Source organism: Hyla sarda, chromosome 7 (assembly GCF_029499605.1).
Source record: "Hyla sarda isolate aHylSar1 chromosome 7, aHylSar1.hap1, whole genome shotgun sequence".
NCBI classification, from domain to species: Eukaryota; Metazoa; Chordata; class Amphibia; order Anura; family Hylidae; genus Hyla; species Hyla sarda.
Genome location: NC_079195.1, coordinates 175650663 through 175675983, shown reverse-complemented (window position 1 = coordinate 175675983; position 25321 = coordinate 175650663). Strand labels below are relative to the sequence as shown.

At 42.8% G+C, this 25321-nt stretch overlaps 1 protein-coding gene across 8 annotated transcripts in view; it reads right to left on the bottom strand.

Annotated features, from left to right (window-relative positions):
• Positions 1–25321, bottom strand: part of ZMIZ1 (zinc finger MIZ-type containing 1) — a 348947-nt gene that overhangs the window by 5419 nt on the left and 318207 nt on the right. For 5 of the 8 annotated variants that reach the window (XM_056531358.1, XM_056531356.1, XM_056531357.1 and 2 more), the window contains 15 exons: positions 25037–25181; positions 23218–23332; positions 21849–22066; positions 21409–21607; positions 20582–20869; positions 19494–19676; positions 16763–16840; positions 13617–13791; positions 13277–13463; positions 10225–10435; positions 9088–9193; positions 8788–8948; positions 8637–8704; positions 4400–4468; positions 2265–2512 (listed from right to left, as the gene is read on the bottom strand). In XM_056531358.1, the coding sequence (XP_056387333.1) occupies positions 2265–2512; positions 4400–4468; positions 8637–8704; positions 8788–8948; positions 9088–9193; positions 10225–10435; positions 13277–13463; positions 13617–13791; positions 16763–16840; positions 19494–19676; positions 20582–20869; positions 21409–21607; positions 21849–22066; positions 23218–23332; positions 25037–25181 (2451 nt within the window). The remainder of the gene's footprint in view (positions 1–2264; positions 2513–4399; positions 4469–8636; positions 8705–8787; positions 8949–9087; positions 9194–10224; positions 10436–13276; positions 13464–13616; positions 13792–16762; positions 16841–19493; positions 19677–20581; positions 20870–21408; positions 21608–21848; positions 22067–23217; positions 23333–25036; positions 25182–25321) is intronic. The other 3 variants (XM_056531360.1, XM_056531359.1, XM_056531361.1) reach the window with 3 other exon arrangements.

The following is a 25321-nucleotide window of genomic DNA, read 5'->3' as shown; positions in this document are numbered from 1 at the left end:
CCTTCATAAATATACAGCATTCCTTCTTCAGCATGTCTTCTAGAGGTGCCTAGACTTCCTCCACATGATCTGCTGTACTAAAGCTGACACTCCTCATTTCCGGGTGTAGAGTCTATGTGGCACATACGCTCTGCTTGGGAAACAGCAGGCCACACGAGTGACGACGTCTCATCGCTTCTTGCAGAGGAAATGAAAGTGTCATCAGGATGGAGAGGTCAGGATAAGCATTTCTCAGAGGGTCTGGAGGCTCTTATTGCTTAAGGAAGTTTATTGGCATAATTGGATTATTACAGATTTCTCTAGAACAACATAATGGCCCTCATTTACTATTGCAAACCCGACATGTTTTGTCGGGTGGTGCGCCAGATTCTGTTGCATTGTGCCAGAAATCCTGGCTGCGCCAGAATTTGCACCAGAATTGAAAAAACCCCAACTAAATCTCCATTTTGCTAAGAAAACTGGAAGGGGCGTGGCTTCCTGGGGAAGGGGGGAGTGGCCTCTGAAAAGGGGCGTGTTCCCAACATTTTCACAAAAACCCAACATATTTACTAAGGTTTCCACATAAAATGTGGTTGATTTGAGCTGAGGAAAACCCGACAGATCAGAACAGGTGTTAAAAATAGCAAAGTGTAGGGAAAGTGGAAAATGTAGGGAAACCTTAGTAAATACCGTGGAAAATAAATTGTAGGGAATTAAAACCCACAAAGAAACCTACACTCCACTCTTAGTAAATAAGGGCTAATGTGTTTGACTCAGCATCACCCCCACTATTAAACTTTATATTCGGGTTAGTGCGCATATTATTATGCTGTTAGCTTCCCTCTAATTAAAAGCAGGTTTATCCAATGTAAACACGCACTCAGTTTATAAACATCTAAGACACCTATGAGAGATTCTTCTTTGCTTTAACAACGCTTCCTGGCTCTAAGGTCTTGTAGATCGTTGTCACTAAAGGGATACCAGTGACCTATCAGGTCTTTAGTCTTCTGTAAAATGAAAGCTACTGGGTATTCTAATGTGGTCCTGAAGAGGCTACCAAATTACCGGGGCTGTTATGACAACACAGGCATAAAGAAGCTCTGCTGTAACCTCAAGCTCTGATAACTTATCTAGTGATGACATAAAGCAGCTATAGTCGCTGTAAACATGGAATGCATACATTAAAATTATTTTCATAAAAGCTCCCCATTATGCAATGATCAGCCATAACATTAAATCAAATGCCTAATATTGTGATGCTCCACCATGGACCTCTGAGGGTGTGCTGTGGTATCTGACATCCAATTATTTGCAGTAGATACTTGAGTCCCGTATGTTGCGGGGTGGGTCCTCAATGGATGAGACTTGTTTTTACAGCACATCGCCGATGATTGATCAGACTGAGTCCTGAGGAACTTGAAGGTCAAATCAACCCTTTGAAAACGTTGTTAATTTCCACAAACCATTCCTGAACATTTTTTACAGTGTGGCAGGATACATTATCCTGCTGAAAGAGACCATACTATTAGGGAATACCGCTACCATGAAGAGGATGTACTTGGTTTAGCTTTCCCATTTAAGTGACACCCATGCACCCAGCATCCATGTAAGTAAGTCTACCTTCTACTGCTCCATGGTCCAGCCTCAATGCTCACATGGTAACATTAGGTACTTTTGGCAGTGGCCAGAGGTCAGCATAGACACTCTTGATAGGTATATAACTGCATAGCTCCATACCCAGCAAGCTGCACACTATGGGGGATATTTATCAAAACCTGTGCAGAGAAAGGGTGGTGCAGTTGCCCATAGCAACCAATCAGATTGCTTCTTTGATTTTAAAGAGGCCTGTGAAAAATGAAAGATACAATCTGATTGGCTACTATGGGCAACTGCACCACTCTTCCTCTACACAGATTTTGATAAATCTCCCCCTGTGTGTGTTCTGACACATTTCTATCATATTGAAGAAAAATAGAGGAAGTCCAGCATAAGGAAAGTCCAACTTTATTGCAGATAAAAGCAGAAACAACACACCAGGGGAAACATCAAAAGGAAATCTCTATCATAGACAGCAGTGCCATTTTCAACAATCTGTACTACAGTAGATTTCTTGTCTTTTCACAGGAGCAATTGTAAGAACATAATCAGCATTATTTAGAGTTATTTTTAATGTTATGGTTGATCCCTGTAGGTTACTATACATCTTTGTGACTGACCTGTACAATAGGTTAGTTTGGAGGATCTACATAAAATAAAAATCATGTAAGTTTAAATAAGGTTTTTACCTTGTCCAACATATTCGTTGGAGTTACCGCCACCTGGTGGAGGTGGCAGTGATGGATAAGGTGAGGGGCCAGGCCCTAATGCAGCAATCATTTCCATTACATTGGGCATAATCATCTGACTGGGACTCATAGTCTTAAACCTCTTAGAGGGAATCCCATCTGGATCATCCTTGATGTGTATCTCTGACTTAATCGGTACCGGCCTCCAGCTGCAAGTGGGGTCTATGGTTACTTCTTCAAATTCTGAGCTGAAAAATAAGAAAACACCAACATGTTATATAAAAGCCACCTAAAGATTGTCAAGTGCTGTGAACTTCTATCTAATGCAGACACACATACTCCCTCTGTACTGCTGCATGCAATTCCCCCAAGGTCTTCTTTAAAGAGGTATTTGCATCTTAAGCATATGTGGCTTTTGATTGTTCCATGATGACAACCCTTGTCCATATGTCCCCTTTACATATATACTCGAGTATAAGCCGAACCTAATATAAGCCGAGGCCCCTAATTTCACCCCAAAAACCCAGGAAAAGTTATTGACTCGACTATAAGCCTAGGGTGGGAAATACATCATCCAGCCCCCCGTCATCATCCAGACCCCCGTCATTAACACCCTCATCATCATCCTTCCTTCATCATCACTGCCTGTCATCATCCCCCCTTCATCATTATCCTGTCATCATCCCCCTCTTCATCATCCCACACCCCCCCTTCATCATCACCGCCTGTCATCATTACCCTGTCATCATCCCACACCCCACTTCATCATCACCGCCTGTCATCATTACCCTATCATCATCCCCCCCTTCATCATCACCGCCTGTCATCATTCCCTTGTCATCATCCCACATCACAACCTGTCATCAGGCCACCCCCCCTTCATCATCACCGCTGGTCAATGTCTGATTACAGTGGTCTTCAACCTGTGGACCTCCAGATGTTCCAAAACTACAACTCCCAGAATGCCGGGAGTTGTAGTTTTGAAACATCTGGAGGTCCGCAGGTTGAAGACCACTGCGGCCTTCTTCATCATCCAGACACCCCCACCCCCCTTTAGTTTTGTATTCCCCTCCGCTCGGCAGGACGTTGGGGTGAGCTGGTCCGGGCCATCTGTGATGCAGGGACCGTCCGGTGGAGAGGGATAGTCGTTTCGGGCTGTCCATCTTCACCGGGGGGGCCTCTTCTCCGCGCTTCGGGCCCGGAATAGAGACTATGCCTTGCTCATGAATGTCCCTGTGTGTCGTCGTCAAGGCAACGTCACTATTACCGGGGCCGGGCCCGAAGCGCGGTGAAGAGGCCCCCCCCCCGTGAAGCGCGGTGAAGAGGCCCCCCCGCTGATCGCTGTCCGGGCATGCTGGAAGTTGTAGTTTTGAAACATCTGGAGGTCCGCAGGTTGAAGACCACTGAGGGCGGATAAGCCGAGGGGGGGGGGGGGGGGGTGTTTTCAGCACGAAAAATCTTGCTGAAAAACTCGGCTTATACTTGAGTATATACGGTATATAAAATACATGACCTGCTAATATAATTCACATATATATATATATATAGGAGACACCTAAAGGGTGGGGGAGTCTGGATGATGACAAAGGCCGCAGTGGTCTTCAACCTGCGGACCTCCAGATGTTTCAAAACTACAACTCCCAGCATGCCTGCCCGGACAGCCGATGGCTGTCCGGGCTTGCTGGAAGTTGTAGTTTTGAAACATCTGGAGGTCCGCAAGTTGAAGACCACTGAGGGCGGAGAGTTCACTCGAGTATAAAACCGAGGGGGGTGTTTTCAGCACGAAAAATCTTGCTGAAAAACTCGGCTTATACTCGAGTATATACAGTATATAAAATACATGACCTGCTAATATAATTCACACATATATATAGGAGACATGGCTATAAGAGACCTAGTGATCTCAGGGGCAGACATTTCACAGGGCTTCCTGTTTGTAATCCTAAAACATCTGAAGAGCTGGTTCGCATAGTCTAAAATGGCTTTGTACAAGGAACAATAAATTATATTAAACTTTAATTTAAGATCACAGTCAATCTTTATTGCATATTCTGATAACCTGCTATACGTGAAGCAGGGAAGGAATAGAAAAATCTCATCATTATGGGCAGCATCCAGCCTTTGTCTGTACTTACTTCTGTATTGCATTCAGGATACCCCACATGTACTGGTCTACTTCGAGGCCTTCTAAAAGAGCCGTTTTACTGTAGGAAACAAGAAATTAAATATTATACAAAGTGCACACAACCATCAGAAAATACAAAGCTTGAAATAAACTCCAGTAGAGGTGAAATGTAGTTCTGTACAGTGATCCCTCAACTTACAATGGCCTCACATTCGATAGTTTCAACATACAATGGTCTTTTCTGGAGCATTGTAACTTGAAACCAGACTCGACATACAATGCTACAGACAGTCCAGGCCTGTGAAACATGTCATTGGCTGGAAGAACTGACCAATCAGAATGGGCATTTGACTGGTAAAACCCCAGTATTACTGAAGTGCATGCCCATACATGTTCTGTACTACTCTTTACCTGTGCCATGGATGGCTGATCCTTTGGACACCAGGTGAGGTCGGCTCTATGTTACTTTTTTAGGACATTACGTGTACTGTAGAGGACCCCGAAGAAGCTCCTGTCCTCTACATAGACAGTGATTACAGCCCCCAGCAGATCTTTCTTACTTTTATATGTAAGGATTTGCTTTATCTGCATTAGTTATCTCCTTATTTTTCTTTAATCCTCACTTTTTCCTATTTTTGGATGAAATTTTGGTGGCTTCAGAACAAATTACCAGGTTTCCATAGAGTTATTGGGGGGGGGGGGGATTTATCATTGTATATAGAGCTTTTTTTTTGTCAATTTTTTTATGCAAAAATTTGCGCAAGAGTTTTTTTGCGCACAATCTGATAGAATTCTTCATAGCCATATCTACGGTTAATTTTACCATAGAGCACTTTCTACTGTAGAATCGAATTTATTAAATTATCGATTTTTTTTTAAATGCCAGAAAAATGCGCAAATGCACTTTTCTTGCGCAAATATACACCAGCTCGAAGTGTTCTAAAGCATCTGAGAATTATATTAACTATTTTGGGACAGTTAGGACTACTACTCCCATCATGGACAGACTCTGCCCATGATGGGAGTTGTAGTCCGGGGGCTGAGGTGCAGATCGCACTGGGTCATTCTCCAGAGACCCACTGAGATCTGCATTTAACTGTAAAAGCCGCACATGCGGCTACACTGCGCTGCCCGCTGGCTCCTGTATACATCTCTCAATTCATAATCGCCACCACCGGGAGACGCGAGCTCTGATTGGTGAAAAGCTATTCACCAATCAGAGCTCCTGTCTCCCGGCGGCGGCGATTATGAATTATGAGAGATGTATACAGGAGCCTGGAGCCGCCGGCCAGCGCAGTGTAGCCGCATGTGCCGCCGGCTTTTACAGTTAATAAATGCGGATCTCAGTGGGTCTCTGGAGAATGACCTTCTGCGATCTGCCCCTCAGCCCTTGGACTATAACTCCCATCATGGACGGAGCCTGTCCAAGACGGGAGTAGTAGTCCTAAAAGTCCCACAGACAGGAGATGTACAAATGCCATCCCTCAGCGCTGCAGTACTACAACTACTCCCATCATGGGACAGACTCTGTCCAATGATGGGAGTAGTAGTCCAAGTGCAGAGGGACAGATTGAGCTACACAGTCCAGGCCTGACTCTGTTCTCATTATGCGATTTGCATAATGGGAACAGAGCCTTTCTGGCAGTGTGTTCCTAAACATGGAGACTCCAGCTGGTGCTTAACTACAGCCCCCATGATGGGAGTTGTAGTTTAGCAACAATTGGAGGCTCCCTGTTTATGAACACACTGCATTATGTACAAAAAATTTACTAAACCACAATTCTTATTTTTCTTCTCTTCTCATTTCAGATACCTGAATGCAGAGGACTACGTCAGATTCGGTGGACTGTGGCGATGACCAGTGTTTTTTTAATTTTAATAAAATGGTTAACGAGGGCTGTGGGGGATTGTTTTTCTAAATAAAAATTTTTTTTCAATGTGTTGTGTTTTTCATAATTGAATTTTCAGGCTTAGTAGTGAAAGCAGTCTTAAAGACGAAATCCATTACTATGCCAGGGCTTAGCGTTAGCCCCAAAATCAGCTAAAGCTAACCTCTAATTACCCTGGTACCCACCGCCACAGTGCCGGGAAGAACCAGTACCAACAGGCCCGGAGCGTCAAAAATGGCGCTCCTGGGCCTAGGCGGTAAAAGGCTGGCGTAATTTAGGCTGGGGAGGGCCAGTAACAATGGTCCTCGCCCAGCCTGGTAACATCAGGCTGTTGCTGCTTGGTTGGTATCTGGCTGATACTGAAAATAGGGGGAACCCTATGCGCTTTTTTTTATTATTATTTAAAAACAAAAAAAAAAGTGTGGTTTCCCCATTTTTTCATTATCAGCCAGATACCAAGCAGCAACAGCCTGACGTTACCAGGGTGGGCGAGGACCATTGTTACCGGCCCTCCCCAGCCTAAATATGCCAGCCTGTTACCGCCCAGGAGTGCCATTTTTGACGCTACGGGCCTGTTGGTACCGGCTCTTCCCAGCACAAACTGTGGAGGTGGGTACCGGGGAGCAATAATTGTTGGGGGTTAGCTCTAGCTGATTTTGCAGCTAACACTAAGCCCTGGTTTAGTAATGGATTCTGTCTACAAGATGGCTTCCACTACTAAACCTGAAAATTCAATTATAAAAAACACAACACATTTAAATAAAACATTTTTTTCAAAGAAAAACACTCCCCCACAGCCCTCGTTAACCCTTTTATTGACATTTAAGGAAACGCTGGTCATCGTCACAGTCTGCCGAATCTGACGTAGTCCTCCGCATGTATCTAAAATGAGAAGAAAACAAAAACAAACTACAACCATTTCTGTGATTTCTACACTTCAAAAAGCTGGCGTGAAATTTTCGATGTAAACTGGACTCTCACCCCTTCAAAAATATCATGTAAAGCAGACAATATACGTGGACACGCCCACTTTTACAAAACTGATGTAAACAGTGTAAACCGCAGCACAAAGCTCTTTGAAAATGTGGTCAATACTTTTCGTGCCAATTTTATTTTTTTTTTGGTGCAAAATTCTAGGAGAATCTCCCCCTCTGTGCATTTTATAAAGATTTGTGATTTTACTATTGTGCAGAGTTTTGTTTGGCACACACTGCTGCTACGGCAGTGGCTATGTAAGCAGTGTACAGCGGGAAAATGCCACAGCTCTGTGAAGTGTGAGGTAGAGAAGGAGTGCACGGTAGAGCGAGGGGGGGCGTTTCTATATTTGCACAAAATGTATCAAAGGACGTGCGCAACTTTAGTAAATATTGAGCAAAAGTGTAAATTAGAAAAGCAGTGTAAAGGGGTAGGTCTGTGTCTACAATAGACACCTAATGATAAATCTACCCCATGGTCTCACCATACAATGGTCGTCCTGGAACCAATTAATATTGTAACTTGAGGGACCACTGTATTACTTAAAAAAAAAAAAATATATATATATATATATATATATATATATATATATAATGGATAATGGATAATGATGGTGTGAGACCATTGAAACGTCGCTCTTTACACATTTGGGATGAATAAATAGTTTTAATTTTTTTCACCATACCTTGAGTGCCACAGCATTTTCTTTGGAACTATATATATATATATATATATATATATATATATATATATATATATATATACACACACACACACACATACATATATATATATGCTTAACTTTCTGCAAATCATTTAAATAACTTTATGCCAATACAGCTACCTGCAATTGACTTGTCTTTGCCTTAATTGACTACAAGCTGTAGATCTTTAAGTCCTTTACTTGGACAGATTATTGCCTGTTGCATGTGTCAATCAACTTGTTGAAAGGACCATAAACAGAGCCCAATTGTTGGGAGTGAACAGACACATGAACAATCAGGTGATGGTTCATGTGGCTGTTCACTGCCATTATTTTTGGCAGAACATCTCCTGCTTACATGGGAAGATCTGCTGCAGATAATAACGTATAAATAAAGGTGTATGCTTATTTATTGGCTGTGAACTGGGCCTTTTACACAGGGCAATAATCTGAAATGAACGTCTGAATAGCCCCATGTAAAAAGGGACTTTAGGCAAAAGACAGAGTCTGCTGTTATACAGATATGTTAATATAGAGTCCCATTTGAATAAAGTTGTATTATCGTAACAAGTGGGCTCAGAAAAGGTGTACAAAATGAGTGCTAAAAACCTCACATTTAGCAGTAATGCAATGTAAAATTATCTATATATTCACTGTAAGCAATATAAATGTTTACATACTTGCATACAGGACACCGCCACGTTCCTCGTTCGCAATTTAGCTGAAGATAGGATTCTAGGTCGAAGCACTGTAAAACAGGGTGAAGGCTTATTTACAATCTGGAGCAAATTAGGATGAATAGGAAATGTAAACGGAAACTGATGTGCCTACCTGTACGTGTTTGCAGTCATGACCCCTTGCAGGCAGCTGAATCCGCCTAAACGTGATTGGGCATTTCAAAGAGACTTTGATGGCGGTCTGCTCTACTCCATCCTCCCCATTTAAAGCTGCATTCCCAGATGAAGCTGCCACACTGCTAAAATTTCTTTTTACTGCAGAAGCAAACACAAGCCATGTGTTCATAAAAAGAAGGGTACAATAAAGCAGGAAACTTTACAACATGGCAGCCCGGTCTGGTACAGTTTGTCATAGTGGTGCATCTTTATGGAACACACAGTGTCAATAACTTACTTTTTGTAATACAGTGTTCAGCTGGGAGCAGCCTTTTCTTCAATAAACCCTGCAGAACGGAACGAACTGAAGGCCGATGAACTAACTGCAGCACAAACAAGTGCGACTGCGGGGAAGAGAATGAAGTCACAAAATCAGCAACAAGCAACATTTCAATATACAGTTAGACTGTTCCATTAAATAATATATAAAAAAAACTGCATTTTTAAGTAATAAGCCAATACCTATTTAACTCTCACCATTCCATATGTTTCCCACCAGTTTAATTTCAACCATGTTCTCTCTCCCTTGTTGAACATGACAGACATGCCTTCTTTCACGCATACTAACTTTAAACTCAGGTGATTAGGACTAAACACTGGCTTATTGATACATTTATCACGTTTCTATCTTTTAATTTGATTCAGAAGGTATGCCAATAGCTGGAGAGATAAAAAAAAAAAAAGGGCTCTCTTTTGTCTTTTGGTCACTGTTTAGTGAATGAATATGTTTGACATTAAAAATGGGAACTGCACCATACATAGAGCTCAAATGTAATCTGCACAAAGTCTAGAGGTACCCATACACCTTAGACTAAACTGAGCTGAACCTGGGGGGGGGGGGTGGTCAACTGTCTAAGGTGTATGCCAGCCTATTAACCCTATTGTTCTGTGGCTTACCCCGCTGCTTCCCCTGAGAAACAGTGGTTTGGCCAAAATAACTGTTGGCCAAATAAATGTTTGGCTGACAAGTATTGAACATGTATGGCCACCTTAAACCACCAGCATTCCAGTTCACTGTATTATTAGAATGCTGGTCATCAAAATGTTGTCCTATAAAAGCATTAGATCATTTAGACAGTTTCTTAGCAATTGGTGTAGCATCCTAATAAAAAAAACATTCTCATGATTAAAAGCATTACCACAGCTTGAAAAGTGTAAATAATTTGCCTGCTTGGGTTTGATGGACACTTGGAATAAAGTTGGCAAGCATCCTAGAAAAGGTACAGAGTTTAAGGCAAGAAATCTTAAAGGGCAAGAGGACAAGACAGTATTTTTATTCTCAAGTCTTTACACTGATGGAGACCTTAGCTTAAGGTAATGGATATGATGAGATAGATGATGAAGGAGGTCTTTGGGTCTGACGGTAGACACTTACACAACAACAGGCAGTGACGGTTATCTGGATTGTATTGCGGCCCGGCTGGCAAACATGCTTGAGGTGCAAAGGTTTGTGGGAAGTCTTATTGTCACCCCGCTCAATAGTAAGAGGAGTGGCATTGACGCTAACTTGTACAGATGCAGGCCAGTTAGTGTTCATCTGTCTGTCTTCATGATGGTAGCACTTGAATTGCAACTCCAAGTCAGACCTGTTTAAGAGAAGAGTGAACAAATATACAGTATTTTTAAGTTGGCTTTGTATCCCACATTAAAATGTATCCTAACAACAGGACCTTAAAGAGGACCTGTGGCCAACTCAAAAAAGAGCTGTCCTGATCAAACACTTGATCACAAACACTTCTTTACAGTTTCTTGATATGCCTTTCCGTTCCTGAGATATTAAGAGTTTATAACTTGACTGACAATTCAGAGAATCAGTCAGATGGACGTGAACAGAGGAGTACTATCAGACAGAAGAGAGCACAGAGGAGTACTATGAGACAGGAGAGAGCACAGAGGAGTATTATCAGACAGGAGAGAGCACAGAGGAGTGCTATCAGACAGGAGAGAGCACAGAGGAGTGCTATCAGACAGGAGAGAGCACAGAGGAGTGCTATCAGACAGGAGAGAGCCCAGAGGAGTGATATCAGGCAGGAGAGAGCACAGAGGAGTGCTATCAGACAGAAGAGAGCACAGAAGAGTGATATCAGACAGGAGAGAGCACAGAGGTGTATTATCAGACAGGAGAGAGCACAGAGGAGTATTATCAGACAGGAGAGAGCACAGAGGAGTGCTCTCAGACAGGAGAGAGCACAGAGGAGTGCTCTCAGACAGGAGAGAGCACAGAGGAGTGCTATCAGACAGGAGAGAGCACAGAGGAGTACTATCAGACAGGAGAGAGCACAGAGGAGTACTATCAGACAGGAGAGAGCACAGAGGAGTACTATCAGACAGGAGAGAGCACAGAGGAGTACTATCAGACAGGAGAGAGCACAGAGGAGTACTATCAGACAGGAGAGAGCACAGAGGAGTACTATCAGACAGAAGAGAGCACAGAGGAGTGCTATCAGACAGGAGAGCGCACATAGAAGTCCTATCAGACAGGAGAGAGCACAGAGGAGTACTATCAGACAGAAGAGAGCACAGAGGAGTGCTATCAGACAGGAGAGAGCACAGAGGAGTACTATCAGACAGGAGAGAGCACAGAGGAGTCCTATCAGACAGGAGAGAGCACAGAGGAGTTCTATCAGAAAGGAGAGAGCACAGAAGAGTGATATCAGACAGGAGAGAGCACAGAGGAGTATTATAAGACAGGAGAGAACATAGAGGAGTCCTATCAGAAAGGAGAGAGCACAGAGGAGTCCTATCAGACGGGAGAGAGCACAGAAGAGTGATATCAGACAGGAGAGCATAGATAAGTATTATCAGACAGGAGAGAGCACAGAAGAGTGATATCAGACAGGAGAGAGCACAGAGGAGTGCTATCAGACAGGAGAAAGCACAGAGAAGTACTATCAGACAGGAGAGAGCACAGAGGAGTACTATCAGACAGAAGAGAGCACAGAGGAGTGCTATCAGACAGGAGAGCGCACAGAGGAGTACTATCAGACAGGAGAGAGCACAGAGGAGTACTATCAGACAGAAGAGAGCACAGAGGAGTGCTATCAGACAGAAGAGAGCACAGAGGAGTACTATCAGACAGGAGAGAACACAGAGGAGTCCTATCAGACAGGAGAGAGCACAGAGGAGTTCTATCAGAAAGGAGAGAGCACAGAAGAGTGATATCAGACAGGAGAGAGCACAGAGGAGTATTATCAGAGAGGAGAGAGCACAGAGGAGTACTATAAGACAGGAGAGAACACAGAGGAGTCCTATCAGACAGGAGAGAGCACAGAGGAGTCCTATCAGATGGGAGAGAGCACAGAAGAGTGATATCAGACAGGAGAGAGCACAGAGGAGTACTATCAGACAGGAGAAAACACAGAGGAGTACTATAAGACAGAAGATAAAGCACAGAGGAGTACTATCAGACACAGAGCACAGAGGAGTACTATCAGACAGGAGAGAGCACAGAGGAGTGCTATCAGACAGGAGAGAGCACAGAGGAGTACTGTCAGAAAGGAGAGAGCACAAGGAGGGCTATCAAACAGGAGATAGCACAGAGGAGTCCTGTCAGACAGGAGAGAGCACAGAGGAGTCCTATCAGATGGGAGAGAGCACAGAAGAGTGATATCAGACAGGAGAGAGCACAGAGGAGTACTATCAGAAAGGAGAGAGCACAAGGAGGGCAGTCAGACAGGAGAGAGCACAGAGGAGTCCTTTCAGATAGGAGAGAGCACAGAGGAGTCCTATCAGACAGGAGAGAGCACAGAGGAGTGCTAGCCCACCCTCACTTACTGGACTTTGTCCATGCCTGTGCTTCAGCTTGGACAAAGCCATGGATTTTATAAGCCATGATTTCTATAAAAAGGAAATAAAAATTTTCTTATGAAGTATATTAGAATATAGAATGTTTCTAGCGTCATCTGCACTAACCTGTCTCTGCAGGTGACACTGATGACAACAACGTTACTTACCTTGTCCTGTTCCGTGCAGGGAATCACCGGTAATCTCTGGTAAACTTCAGCTCTGGCCCAGCTTGAGGCATGTGCAGAGCTTAGTTACGTCACCGCTGCTGTTCTGTAGCAGCAGGACCCAGCAGAGGTGATGTCACTAAGCTCTGCCCATGCCCCAAGCTGCTGCTTCTCTCTGCTGAGTCTAGCAGCATCGGTGAAGTCACTAAGCTCCGGAGCTAAAGCTTAACAGAAGATTACCAGAGATCCCTTGCTCGGAACAGGACAAGGTAAGTACCGTTGTCATCAGTGTCATCTGCGCTATCTGTTGGTACTAACAGGTTAGGGCAGGTGACACTGGGGAGAGATTTCCTTTAAGAAAAAAAAAAGAAAAGTAATGTCTAACCATTGCCTAACATACATGTACACAGAGAAAATTTATAATGTAAAAGGGTCATTCATGTTAATAAGAAGCAAAAGAGACAATTGAAATGTTACCTCCACATGAGGGTCTGATGGACGGTCGGCCGTAAGTGAAACACATGGTTGCTGACAGCGAGGTTGTGCTCCAGCCGGAAAGGCTCCAATACTACTCCATCCCGAACAGGAAATGTTAGACGGAGTTCGTCCGTGTGGCTGGCTGAGATCGAAGAAGGAGAGAAAGCGTGAACTTTCCCTTTTGCATCTGCAGTGCGACATACAAAGAATGGTAAGCAAAACTCAGAAAATCAAAGATCCTAGTCCACCTTAAAAGTCAAGTAAATAGCAGGAACAAGCTTCAACATCTGACTTTTCCATTGGTCTAGTCAAGGCTTCTAGTCAATAAGTTCTCACTTACTTGGTGGTGGAGGTAAGGAACTCATGTTTGGCTTGATGTCTGGGGGGAATGGAGGCTTGACATCTTGACTGGGAGACAAATATGGTGGGATAGTACTGCCAGGAGTCATAGGTGGTGTTGGGTTTCCAGGAACAGGCGAGTGAGGGTAGTTACCAACGGGACCCTGCCTGGAGGGCTGCAAAAACATAACAAAAGGTCAACTATACAGTTAGTAGTCTATAATTAATTAATTCACCAATAGTATTTGACATCTTGCTATACCTGGTCCCTGAATTGAAAATGTGTTTACCGTATTTATCGGCGTATAACACGCATTTTTTAGGCTAAAATTTTTTTATACGCCGATAAGCCGCTGCAGTTCAATGATTTAAAGCGGGCGCTTTAAATCAAAGAACTGTAGCCGTTTTTGCAGGTGCAGAGACCTGCCGTCGCTGCCGGCTTCTCTGCCCCTGCCTGTCCTGGGGTCTAGAGCCCTGCTGCCGCCGCTTCTCTCCCCCTGTTGCCGGGGTCGGGTCCGTGCTGCTTCTGGGCCTCCGGTGTGGTGTCCGTTGCATCGTTGCTATGCGCTGCGAGACGCAATGACGAGTGACGTCACTCGTCATTGCGCCGCGCCGTGCAGCGCATAGCAACGACACAGGGGACGCCACACCGGAGGCCAGAAGCAGCGTGGACCCGACTCCGGCAACAGGTAATTATACAACGGGGGATGGGGGAGGCAACGGGGCAGCGGCGCTGACAATGGGTGCCGCTGCCCCTTCTTTCCCCCTGTCTATTGGCGCCGCTGCCCCATTGCCGGTGCCGCTTCTCTCCCCCTGGCTATCGGCGCCGGCAATGGGGCAGCTGCACCGATAGACAGGGGGAGAAAAGGGGCAGCGGCACTGATAGCCAGGGGGAGAGAAGGGGCAGCGGCGCCGATAGCAGGGGGAGAGAAGCGGCGGCAGCAGGGCTCTAGACCCCAGGAAAGGCAGGGGGAGAGAAGCGGGCAGCGACTGCCTCTCTCCCCCTGCCTTTCCTGGGGGCTTCTGTGGGGTCAGAAACAGTGTATCGGGGTATACACATGCACACACACACGCACCCTCATTTTACCAAGGATATTTGGGTAAAAAACTTTTTTTACCCAAATATCCTTGGTAAAATGAGGGTGCGTGTTATAGGCCGGTGCGTGATATACCCCGATAAATACGGTAGTTCTGTCACAATACATCGCCTGCCATTAAACTCGTGCCTTATATATATTACACACTAAGTAAGCAGAAACTGGTTTTGTAACAAAGAATAATTATTGAAGTTCCTCTATTTACTGGTAATTCTTCTGCAGTTTAATTATTGACTTGACAAAATTATTAACTCAATTCAAAACTGATAGTACATGTTGCAACATTTTCTCAATAACATCAAAAATGTTCCACAAATAGTTTACATGACAATTTACAATCATAGTAAAACATTTTAGTTTATGAAGTAATGGACAAAAAACAAGCAAACATTTTTATACCTGTAAATTCCACATCTTATTGAAAATAAGCAGTTATTATAAGCTCATGAACACATTCACATAAAGCAACACTAGTTGTATGATAGACAAAAGGATTAATAATCTAAATGTCCACATCACATGATATGTAGCTTCCTCTGTGCACAACTAAATGAAACAGAACTTAAAGCTCAGACAGCAAATATATCTATGGGAAGATGCTAGTGCTAGGCCCTAGGTATATTCTATTTATTCATTCCTAAATCAGTATATATGTGTGTATTTATGTATATTATATGGACAAAAGTATTGGGACATCTACTTCTATTACACCGACAAGAGCGGTTAGAACATCCCATTCTAAAGCCTTGGCATTAAAGTGTACCTGTCATCAACAAAAAACTTTATATAATGCTGATAATACCATTATAAGTATATTTGTAATATACATTGGTTAAAAAATGTGTATATTTTTGTCCTGGCAGTTATTATTGCCTTTGTGTCTCTATGAGAAGTCCAAATACAGGAAGTATGAGTGGACAAGCAGGACTCTGTGCACCGAGGACAAGCAGGGCTCTGTGCACCGAGGACAAGCAGGGCTCTGTGCACCGAGGACAAGCAGGGCTCTGTGCACCGAGGACAAGCAGGGCTCTGTGCACCGAGGACAAGCAGGGCTCTGTGCACCGAGGACAAGCAGGGCTCTGTGCACCGAGGACAAGCAGGGCTCTGTGCACCGAGGACAAGCAGCGCTCTGTGCACCGAGGACAAGCAGGGCTCTGTGCACCGAGGACAAGCAGGGCTCTGTGCACCGAGGACAAGCAGGGTTCTGTGCACCGAGGACAAGCAGGGCTCTGTACACTGAGGACAAGCAGGGCTCTGTACACTGAGGACAAGCAGGGTTCTGTGCACTGAGGACAAGCAGGGCTCTATACACTGAGGACAAGCAGGGCTCTATAGACTGAGGACAAAGCAGGGCTCTGTTCAGTGAGGCTCTGTGACACGCTCCCAGCTCACACTGCCGGATGATTGACAAGCCAAGAGCCTGCACAGAGTCCTACTTCTCCTGTCCTTACTTCCTATATTTAGTCTCCTCATAGAGATACACAGGCAATAGCTGCAGGAACCGCATTTCTTCATCCAAAAATATACAAATTTTTAACAGAGGTATATTACAGATATACATATAACTGTATTATCTACATTGTATTTACAAATGATGGATACACTTTAAGAGGTGTGTCTCAATACTTTTGTACATATAGTGTATGTTTTAGAAGGTGTTAATATAGTGTATGTTTTCATTCCTGCACACAAAGGCTTGAATAACAAAATACTAGCTTCTATTGTAACAGAACTAGGGAAGTCATGGGAGCTTGCAGCAGAGGTCTAGCCGGCTGATAAATGAGCAACACAGTATACTTTTGGATGGTAGCATATATGCTGCACAGATAGCAGCCATCAGAATTCATATATACATGTGCTACACATTCATCCGTCCGCATTTAGTGACAAGACTTACTAACAGCCGACAGCCATAGTGACAAACCAGAAATGCAATAAAACATTTAGAATAAAAATAAATGACACTGGCCTTTGTCACAGTTTCTCTTGTGCAGAACTTAGTGACCCCACCCTCCCAATTTGATCAAATTTGGTATGAATTTACACTCACCCCGTTCATACTGCCTTGGCTATAGCTATTGTAGCCGCTCCCAGAAAAGTTGTTATTTTGTCCATTAAACTGCTCTGGCTATTAAAAAAATAATAATAATGAATTAAAAAATGTAGAAAAAATAAAGTGAAAGTGACTAATGTTATGATGGAAAGAAACAGCTTAAGAACGTTCAGTAATGTGAGATATTAGCTGAAAAGCAGCAACTGATACCTACAGTGGTTATCAGGCAAAAACCTACTGACTGGGGATATAAACGTTTAAACACCAAAAAAAAACAAAAAAAATATATACATTACTACAAAGTAAGTAACTGTGCATTAGAAACTACGTACACCGAGAGAAGAGATTATGCGCAGGACTATAACACTGACATTTTTAACAACAAATATACATTTTATTGAATCATATATAAAAACATGACGCCCCCTGAGGAAGCACTTTGGAAGCGAAACAATCGTTGGGGTTTGGAGGGTAAGGTCTGGCACCCCTAACTGTTTTATGGTTTATTTATTCTTCACCACATTATTTTCTCTTTCTAGCGGTGTGAACTTCAACTGTAGGCCTTAGGTTCAAGTTTGTGCTTGATCCTCCAGACACGTACCCTAGCTCACACTGGCTACTTTGTTTTCATATATATAGCCATTTTGCTAGACCTTGTACCCAGCCACCTTTTTGCTGTATTCTGGTGCCTTTGTTTTATGCATCTTTTGTGTTATATTATATTTTATCATGTTTTTATATATGATTTTGAGATATATATATATATATATATTAGAGATGAGCGAACTTACAGTAAATTCGATTCGTCACAAACTTCTCAGCTCGGCAGTTGATGACTTATCCTGCGTAAATTAGTTCAGCCTTCAGGTGCTCTGGTGGGCTGGAAAAGGTGGATACATTCCTAGGAAAGTCTCCTAGGACTGTATCCACCTTTTCCAGCCCACCGGAGCACCTGAAAGCTGAAATAATTTATGCAGGAAAAGTCATCAACTGCCGAGCCGAGAAGTTTGTGACGAATCGAATTTACTGTAAGTTCGCTCATCTCTACTATATATATTTGTTGTTAAAAATGTCTGTGTCATAGTCCTGTGCATAATCTCTTTTCTCTGTGTTCGGATATAAACCTTTATAGCGATAGTTACAGTAATACTAAAAGTTTAAAAGAAGCAGCAGTTTAAACAAGTAGTATATTACTGCAGGCACCTCTAATATTACATTTATGATGCTTCTGTCGAAACGGAGGGCAATACAATGTACCTAATGTTTTATTGTATTTGTTTATAGGCAAATGTGAATAGCATGTGTCTATACTATACAATGATATCTGAGGGTACAGGCTTGAAGACCCTCCAAGATCCGCATAAAAGTAAGGTATCAGTGGTAGCATGTATTACAATGATGAGGAGGTTACCTTTAGGGTACGCTCACGCAGGCGTATTTCCTTTCAAACTCGCAGCATGTTTCCCTTGGTGAGTTCGAAAGGGACGGGCTCCCCACAGCAGATTTTTGGCAGCGGAATTTGTATTGATGTGGTCTTCAGCAGATTTATTTTGCATAGCGGAGACTCCGTTGCCGAAAATGTTCCATGGACAGCCCACAGAGAGAAAGCCCCTTTCAAACTTGCTACGAGTTTGAAAGGAAATACACCAGTATGAACAAACACTCAATGTTTTTTTTTCCCCGATGCAGTTTTTTCTATAAAATTTAATGTTTGTAAGTAGGGCGTTCAGTGCACCAGGGACGTTACATTACCCCTAGGTAAACCAATAAGCTCGCCAATTCCTGTAACAGCGCATGGATGACTATTCATGAAGACGTGTTGCTACAGGAGACAGTGGGCTTAGCAGTACAATTAGGGGTAAAGTAATGTCCCGATACACTGAACCTAAATAACATACTACCAAAAATTCATTTTATGGAAAAACTCTTCACTGAGGAGAAAGGTAACATCATCCTTATTATAATGCATGCTATTACCCCATATGAGCAGTTGGTCTAACCTGCTGATAACTTCCCTTTAACTTGCAGCTTTTTCTGGAGCTATATACTTACATAATTCTAAATACTCTCCTTAATAAGACCAGTAAATAGTAAGAATCTGCCAATAGATCTAGGAAAATTAGAAAAGGTAAGAACTGGAACTGCTAGATTAATAGGTACTATAGGGTACTATGATAATTTGCCAAGTACTATTACCACAGCCAAACACTTAGTGAATTGGTGTATAGCATCACTTATAGGAAGCATTTGTACAGGAGTAGATGTGGCTCTTTTTGTTAATGAATAAAGTTGGGGTGAGGAAGGGAGTTGTCTGATAAACACAACCCCTTTTAAGAAAGTCAGAGGATCACCATAAGCCCAACTTCTCTAAATGCTGGCGATCCACTGTCATTGTTTGCGGAAGCAGCATCTGGCTATATTTTTACTCTGCAGGATGGATGTAGTAATACATGTATCAATTGAGGGTATGAAATATGATAGATGTATTCTAGAATTAACAGCTTTGCATGAGCAGATAACCTAAACACATTGTAAGCAATACCATAAGATCTACAAAAAAAATAGAGAGAAAAAAAAACAAAGCAGAAATAAATGGTTAAAGAAAAAAAAGTAATAACCAGTGTCTTTACATGAGAAATAAACTATGAGCGCTCCCACACAAGTCTAACAAAATAACGCTGCTTCCCCACAGTTATAATAGAAAAGCTGCAGAAATAGCACTATTCACCTTGTAATATTGCCCCATGGCCACACTGGGCGGAGGGTATTGTCCAGCATTCTGTTGTCCTGTCATCCTTTGGCCTGGGTAGTTTGGAGATGTCATGGGTCTGGCAGGATTGGGGCTTGGGTACTGCCCAGGCTGATTTGGAAACTGACTGCTTGGTCCATATTGCTGGCTACCATAATTGGGCTGTAAAAAGGAAAAACAAAGACACATTTAGAAAATGTATATATTTAGATAAAAGTAAAACAGATAGAGATAAATATTCATAGACTAAACAATGACTAAGCACGGGCTGGGACATTAGCTTCTGGATTCCATCCATGTTTCAATAACTGTCTGGCAGACCCCATAGATATTAGATATTCCATAAAAATAAAACATATAGTGGGGAATTTATAATTTGTGGCTTTTATCCTTTATTTTGAACATGCATTTTCTCTTTTATGTCAGTTTAAAGAGCACACATTTTTATCATAATATTGTGTGATGTATGGCGAATTTCCACATTTTCAATGCTTTTTTTTTCTGTTTAGTCTTTAAGCCACCTATTGAGTGGAGTGGAGTATTGTGACATTTAAAAAAAAGTGCTTTTTTTTTTAGGCCAAAACTAAAAATGACAAACATGGTGAAAAGTCGGAAAAACAAGGAGCTAATGCTTATTAAAGGGGTCTAAAGGTCAAAGACAGAAGAATTGTGCAGATTGCGTCGAGACCTGACATCACTAGTCAGGTGATCAGAGGGAGTCTGTCCTGCTTCAATGGGTGGAGCAACCGGTGGGTGGGAGAGTGTTCATTTTGCAACAGCTGTAGGCACCCTGATTAGAAACCACTGATGTATTGCATTGAAGGGATCACAGGTGTGTTTCAATGGGCGGGGTGGCTGATGTGTGGGAGGGAGGAAGGTGACCTCATACTTACAACCTATGGAACTATGCGGTGTGTAGTTTAGAGAACGAAATTCAACAGGAAATACACAGTTCTGGCAGGTACGTACTACCTTATGGTGGATAACCCCTTTAAATGTAATTTGCTAAATTACATATCCATCTAGGTTATTCACTTTGTTATATCTTTAAAACCTTTTTTTCTCACCTCTCCTGGGTAAGGCCTTTTCATGCCTTGCATAGGCAGTGACTGAGGCCTGGGTCCAGGATAACTTTGCTGAGGCATCCTTTGACCGTGAGCTCCAAAAGGGTTCATGCCAGGCCGTGGCTGATTCATCCCCATTGGAGGACCACTCATGTTAGAAGGTGCCATGTTGGGACCCATTCCAGCTGGGTTCATATTCCCTGACATAGCAGAGGGGACTCGTGGGCCAGGTTGGTTCATGAATTGACTGTTGTAGGCCTGGGCTGGACCCATCTGGAAAGAGGAACACACCTTCAACAAAAGAAAGAGAAAAGAGTAAAATGCGACATGTGTTTCTGAAAGGGATGAGGATTAAGGCAGGAAAGGCACACAAAATGCATAAGAGGCAGGGGAGGATATATAAATGTCGCATTTTGTGTAGCACAATTAGTAATCCACAGTCACCTGAATATGAAATGTATTGTTGGATCGCTTAAATGTATAACACAACTTTGTTGTTGTGGTTCGTTTTTAGGGTTCTTATGAACTTAGTGTGTGTGCGCAAGCTAGGAAAACTAAAAATTGTATGCTACATAGAAACAGGAACCGTAAAAATATATGTTCTTTGTACAGTGCTGTTTGAAATTAAGACATGTTATACCATCAGGTTTGGAAGACAAATATACCATTTTTTCTTAACCAACCCTTAAAATCTGTGATACAGGACAGAAAAGGACTAAAGTGTATTGTGGTGATGGTGCATGTGTGTGCTATAGCATACTGAATGCATATATAAGTATAACAGTAAACAATAACCAGCTACAGAGATACACAATGCAACGTGGACTCACTGGGCCATACTGGTTCATGTCCTTGTTCTGCGTCTCCTGTAGTGCTGCCACTGTAGCTGTTGCTGTGGCGGTAGCCGTAGCAGCTGCAGCAGCAACAGCAGCAGCTGCAGCCGCTGCCGCAGGCTGGGTAAAATCTGTAGGGGGTCGTGTATGAGGGGGCATGCCCATTCCTGAAGGGTTATTGGGTCCACCAGGATAGCTGTTAAATAAAAAATAAATAGCATTGAATTCAAAAAGTACATAAGCTGCATAAACATTCATGACATCTTCAGCTCTAAACACTAGACACACTTGATTGTATGAGATCTATCAATGGAATGCACAACTTCAGCAGAGGTGAATAATACATTGAAAATTGTTAACATCCCGCATAAAACATTTATAGCTTGAGAACGGCTGGCAAACATCATAGAGCAACAGTGAAATGAAGGCCGTCTTACCTCCCTGCAAATCCACCACCCCCTGGGTAGTTTGGACGACCATACATGCCTTGCTGCATGTACGGCTGACTGGACGCTGCCTTTGAGGAAAATTGCTGTTGTTGCCCAGCAAACTGCGGGGAATTCATGCCAGCGCTATTGCTGTTCATTCCAGATGCCATGGGATTGGCAGCTGGGTTTAATGGATTATTTGCATTAACCATTGGGTTCCCAAGTACCTATTAAAAAAATATATAAAAACAAAGCTGGTAAATACAACAGAAATTAAATCTACACTGGAATATTCGAGAACGGCAGAAATAAAAGAAGCCCCTGCACCTCAGAACACAACTTGTTGCCAGGCTATGTTCACACAAGCAAAAGAAGCCTCAAAAGAAGAGTGGTTTCCAGCTCTCATTGACTTCAATAGGAATGTTTTAAGCACAGTGCTTAAAAGCAGCAATCGATCTGTACAGCTTTTGTTTCCATAAAAAAAAAAAAAAATACTACCAGAAAGGGCAACATACCCCACTAAAGTCAATAGTTAACCAGTGTGAACAGGAGTTATTTAGGCTTTTAAAACTCAGGATAGGCTATCATAGGTGAGCATCTGCCCCTACCAAACAGCTGTATGAAAGGGTCTTGGTGCTGCAGCCTCCTTATTGTTTGGCCTACACTGTTTGTACCTGTGCACACTATTTTTTCACAGTGGCTGTGCTAGGCATTTACAGCTTTGCCCCATACAAGTGAGCAGAACACAGCTGCAATACCTAACACAACTACTAAGATGCATGGCAGCCCCTTCAAACAACTAGTCAGTTGAACCCACATAGATCTAATATCTATTGCCAAAACAAAGTACTTATTACTAGGGTATGTTCACACTGCGGAATCCCTGCGGAATTCCGTGAGTAAAAGTCTGCACAGTAAACGGTAGCATCTGTGTGAATGGGTCTTCCGCGAGACCCGTTCACACTGCGGAATTTCAGCAGCGGACAATTCAGCTGCTGAAATTGTTCCGCACAAAGAAAGAACATGTTCATTCTTTGTGCGGAAGTCCGCGAGCACTGCATAGCCGTCAATGGTGACGGCGCAGTGCCATGCGGTCCTACCGCCGCCACCGGCTGCCAGGCTGAATCTCCGCTCGCTGAATTCTGCGAGTGGAGATTCCGTTCACACACTGTAGTGTGAACATACCCTTAGGGTGTAATGTATTCTCTAACTTCAACAAATAAACTAAATGTATTGTATAAGAGAATTGATATGTATGGATGAGAGAAGGATAGAAGATTGTAGAGACTGATGTGAGTGAATACAGTGTGTGTACAACACCGCAGAACATGTTTGTGCTACATAAATAACAGGAAACAAATAGTAAAAAATAACTTACCTGGCTTTGAGAAGTGTTTGTGACCCCCCAAACTGTAGTGACCACTGAGAGAGAACCTGGGGGCTGACTTGCATTCTGCTGCCAAGGGACGGAGTCATAAGGGAAAGATCCATCGCTAAGACAAAAAAAGACAATAGTTATACCACTTATAAGTTTATTGATGGTTTGGAATTATTCCATACTGGGTGACGTTTTCAGACTGGGCAGCAACAAGGGTCAAAGTAACTTCTGTAGTTTGCTATATTAATAAAACATATCTTATAACACTGAGGACATACAAATGAAAACCACCTGATAGCATGGAGCAGGACAACACATAGTGCGTTCAGAAGTGACCTTTTGCAGTATAGGACTCTAGTGTCCAAGACTAAGGCCCTTACTCTTATGCATGAATGTTTGTGCTAAGGTAGGTCAGTTTTTGCCAGACAAATGTACTTTTAACATCTTAAAAGCATGGAGAGGGTTGATTAAGGTGGAAGTTAACCTGTCATCATGACAATGCTATCTAATCTATTGGTAAAATGTTATAGAACAGAAGGAGCCGAGTGGATTGATATTTATATACAGTGATCCCTCAACTTACAATGGCCTAAACATACAATAGTTTCAACATACAATGATCTTTTATGGACCATTGTAAGTTGAAACCAGACTCAACATACAATGTACAGACAGTCCAGATCAGTGAAACGTGTCAATGGCTGGAAGAACCGATCAATCAAAATGGGCATTCGCTGGTAAAACCTCTGTATTACTGAAGTGCATGCACTGACTGATGTCCAGTAGCGCCCTCTACAGTACAGGGAGGTATTACATGTTCTGTACTCTTTACCTGTATTACTGAAGTGCATGCACTGACTTGTGTCTGGTAGCGCCCCCTACAGTACAGGGAGGTATTACATGTTCTGTATACTTTACCTGTACCAGGGTTAGCTGCTCCTTTGGACACCAGGTGAGGGCGACTCCATTACTTTTTTAGGACACTATGTACTGTACAGGACCCTGAAGAAGGGCCTGTCCTCTACATAGACCAGTGTTTCCCAAGCAGGGTGGCCCCAGCTGTTGCAAAACTACAACTCCCAGCATGCCCGGACAGCCTTTGGCTGTCCGGGCATGCTGGGAGTTGTAGTTTTGCAACAGCTGGAGGCTCCCTGCTTGGGAAACCCTGACATAGACAATTATTTACAGCTCCCAGCAGATCTTTCCTACTTTTATATGTAAGGATTTGCTTTATCTGTATTAGTTATCTACTTATTTTTCTTTAATCCTCACTTTTTCCTATTTTTGGATGACATTTTGGTGCCTTTAGAACGAATTACCAGGTTTCCATAGAGTTCTGGTCTCAACATACAATGGTTTCAACATACAATGGTCGTCCCAGAACCAATTAATATTGCAACTTGAGGGAACACTGTATATATATATATCAATCAATCAATGTATCTTTGAGGGTAAAGAGTCAGTATAATGTGTAAATTATTGATTAAAACATCTGATCTTTCCATGCTTAGGAGTCCAGTGGGTGGTCCTTTTATTGAGTGCCACTTTCCAATGGACTCTCTATAAATAGAAAGAGCGAGGATTTTAATCAATAAGTTACAGGTTAAGAGATTTTTTTACACCAGTCAGGTGCATGATACACATTTTTAGCAATCTGCAAACAACTTGCATACGTTGTGGTGAAGCCACTTCTGCATCAGAAGGGGGTTATCCAATTCAGTAGACAAACAGGGAAGTATACCCATAGCCACAATGATGAGACACTGAGTATCTTTGGTTTTGCTAACTTGCGGGGAAAGTCTCTTTAATGCATGCTTACCCATGAGACAGGGATGGTTTCATGGAGGTCAAAGAGTTCATGGGGGGCTGCATGGGGATTTTGCCTGGGGGGTCGTTCTGTCTGCTCTTTTGGTGGCGCAAAAGAAGCAGCCTTCCCAGTTCTTCACACCACGAGGAAAGGAGAGCTGGAAAAATAGAAAGAGAAATATATGCTTCAGGTCGTACAAGGAAAACTAAACTGCAAACAGTGAAATGCATAGTGTAAAATGGCTGCAATTACAAATACAACAATATCTATGGTACAAAATAGAAATAATCATTCCAT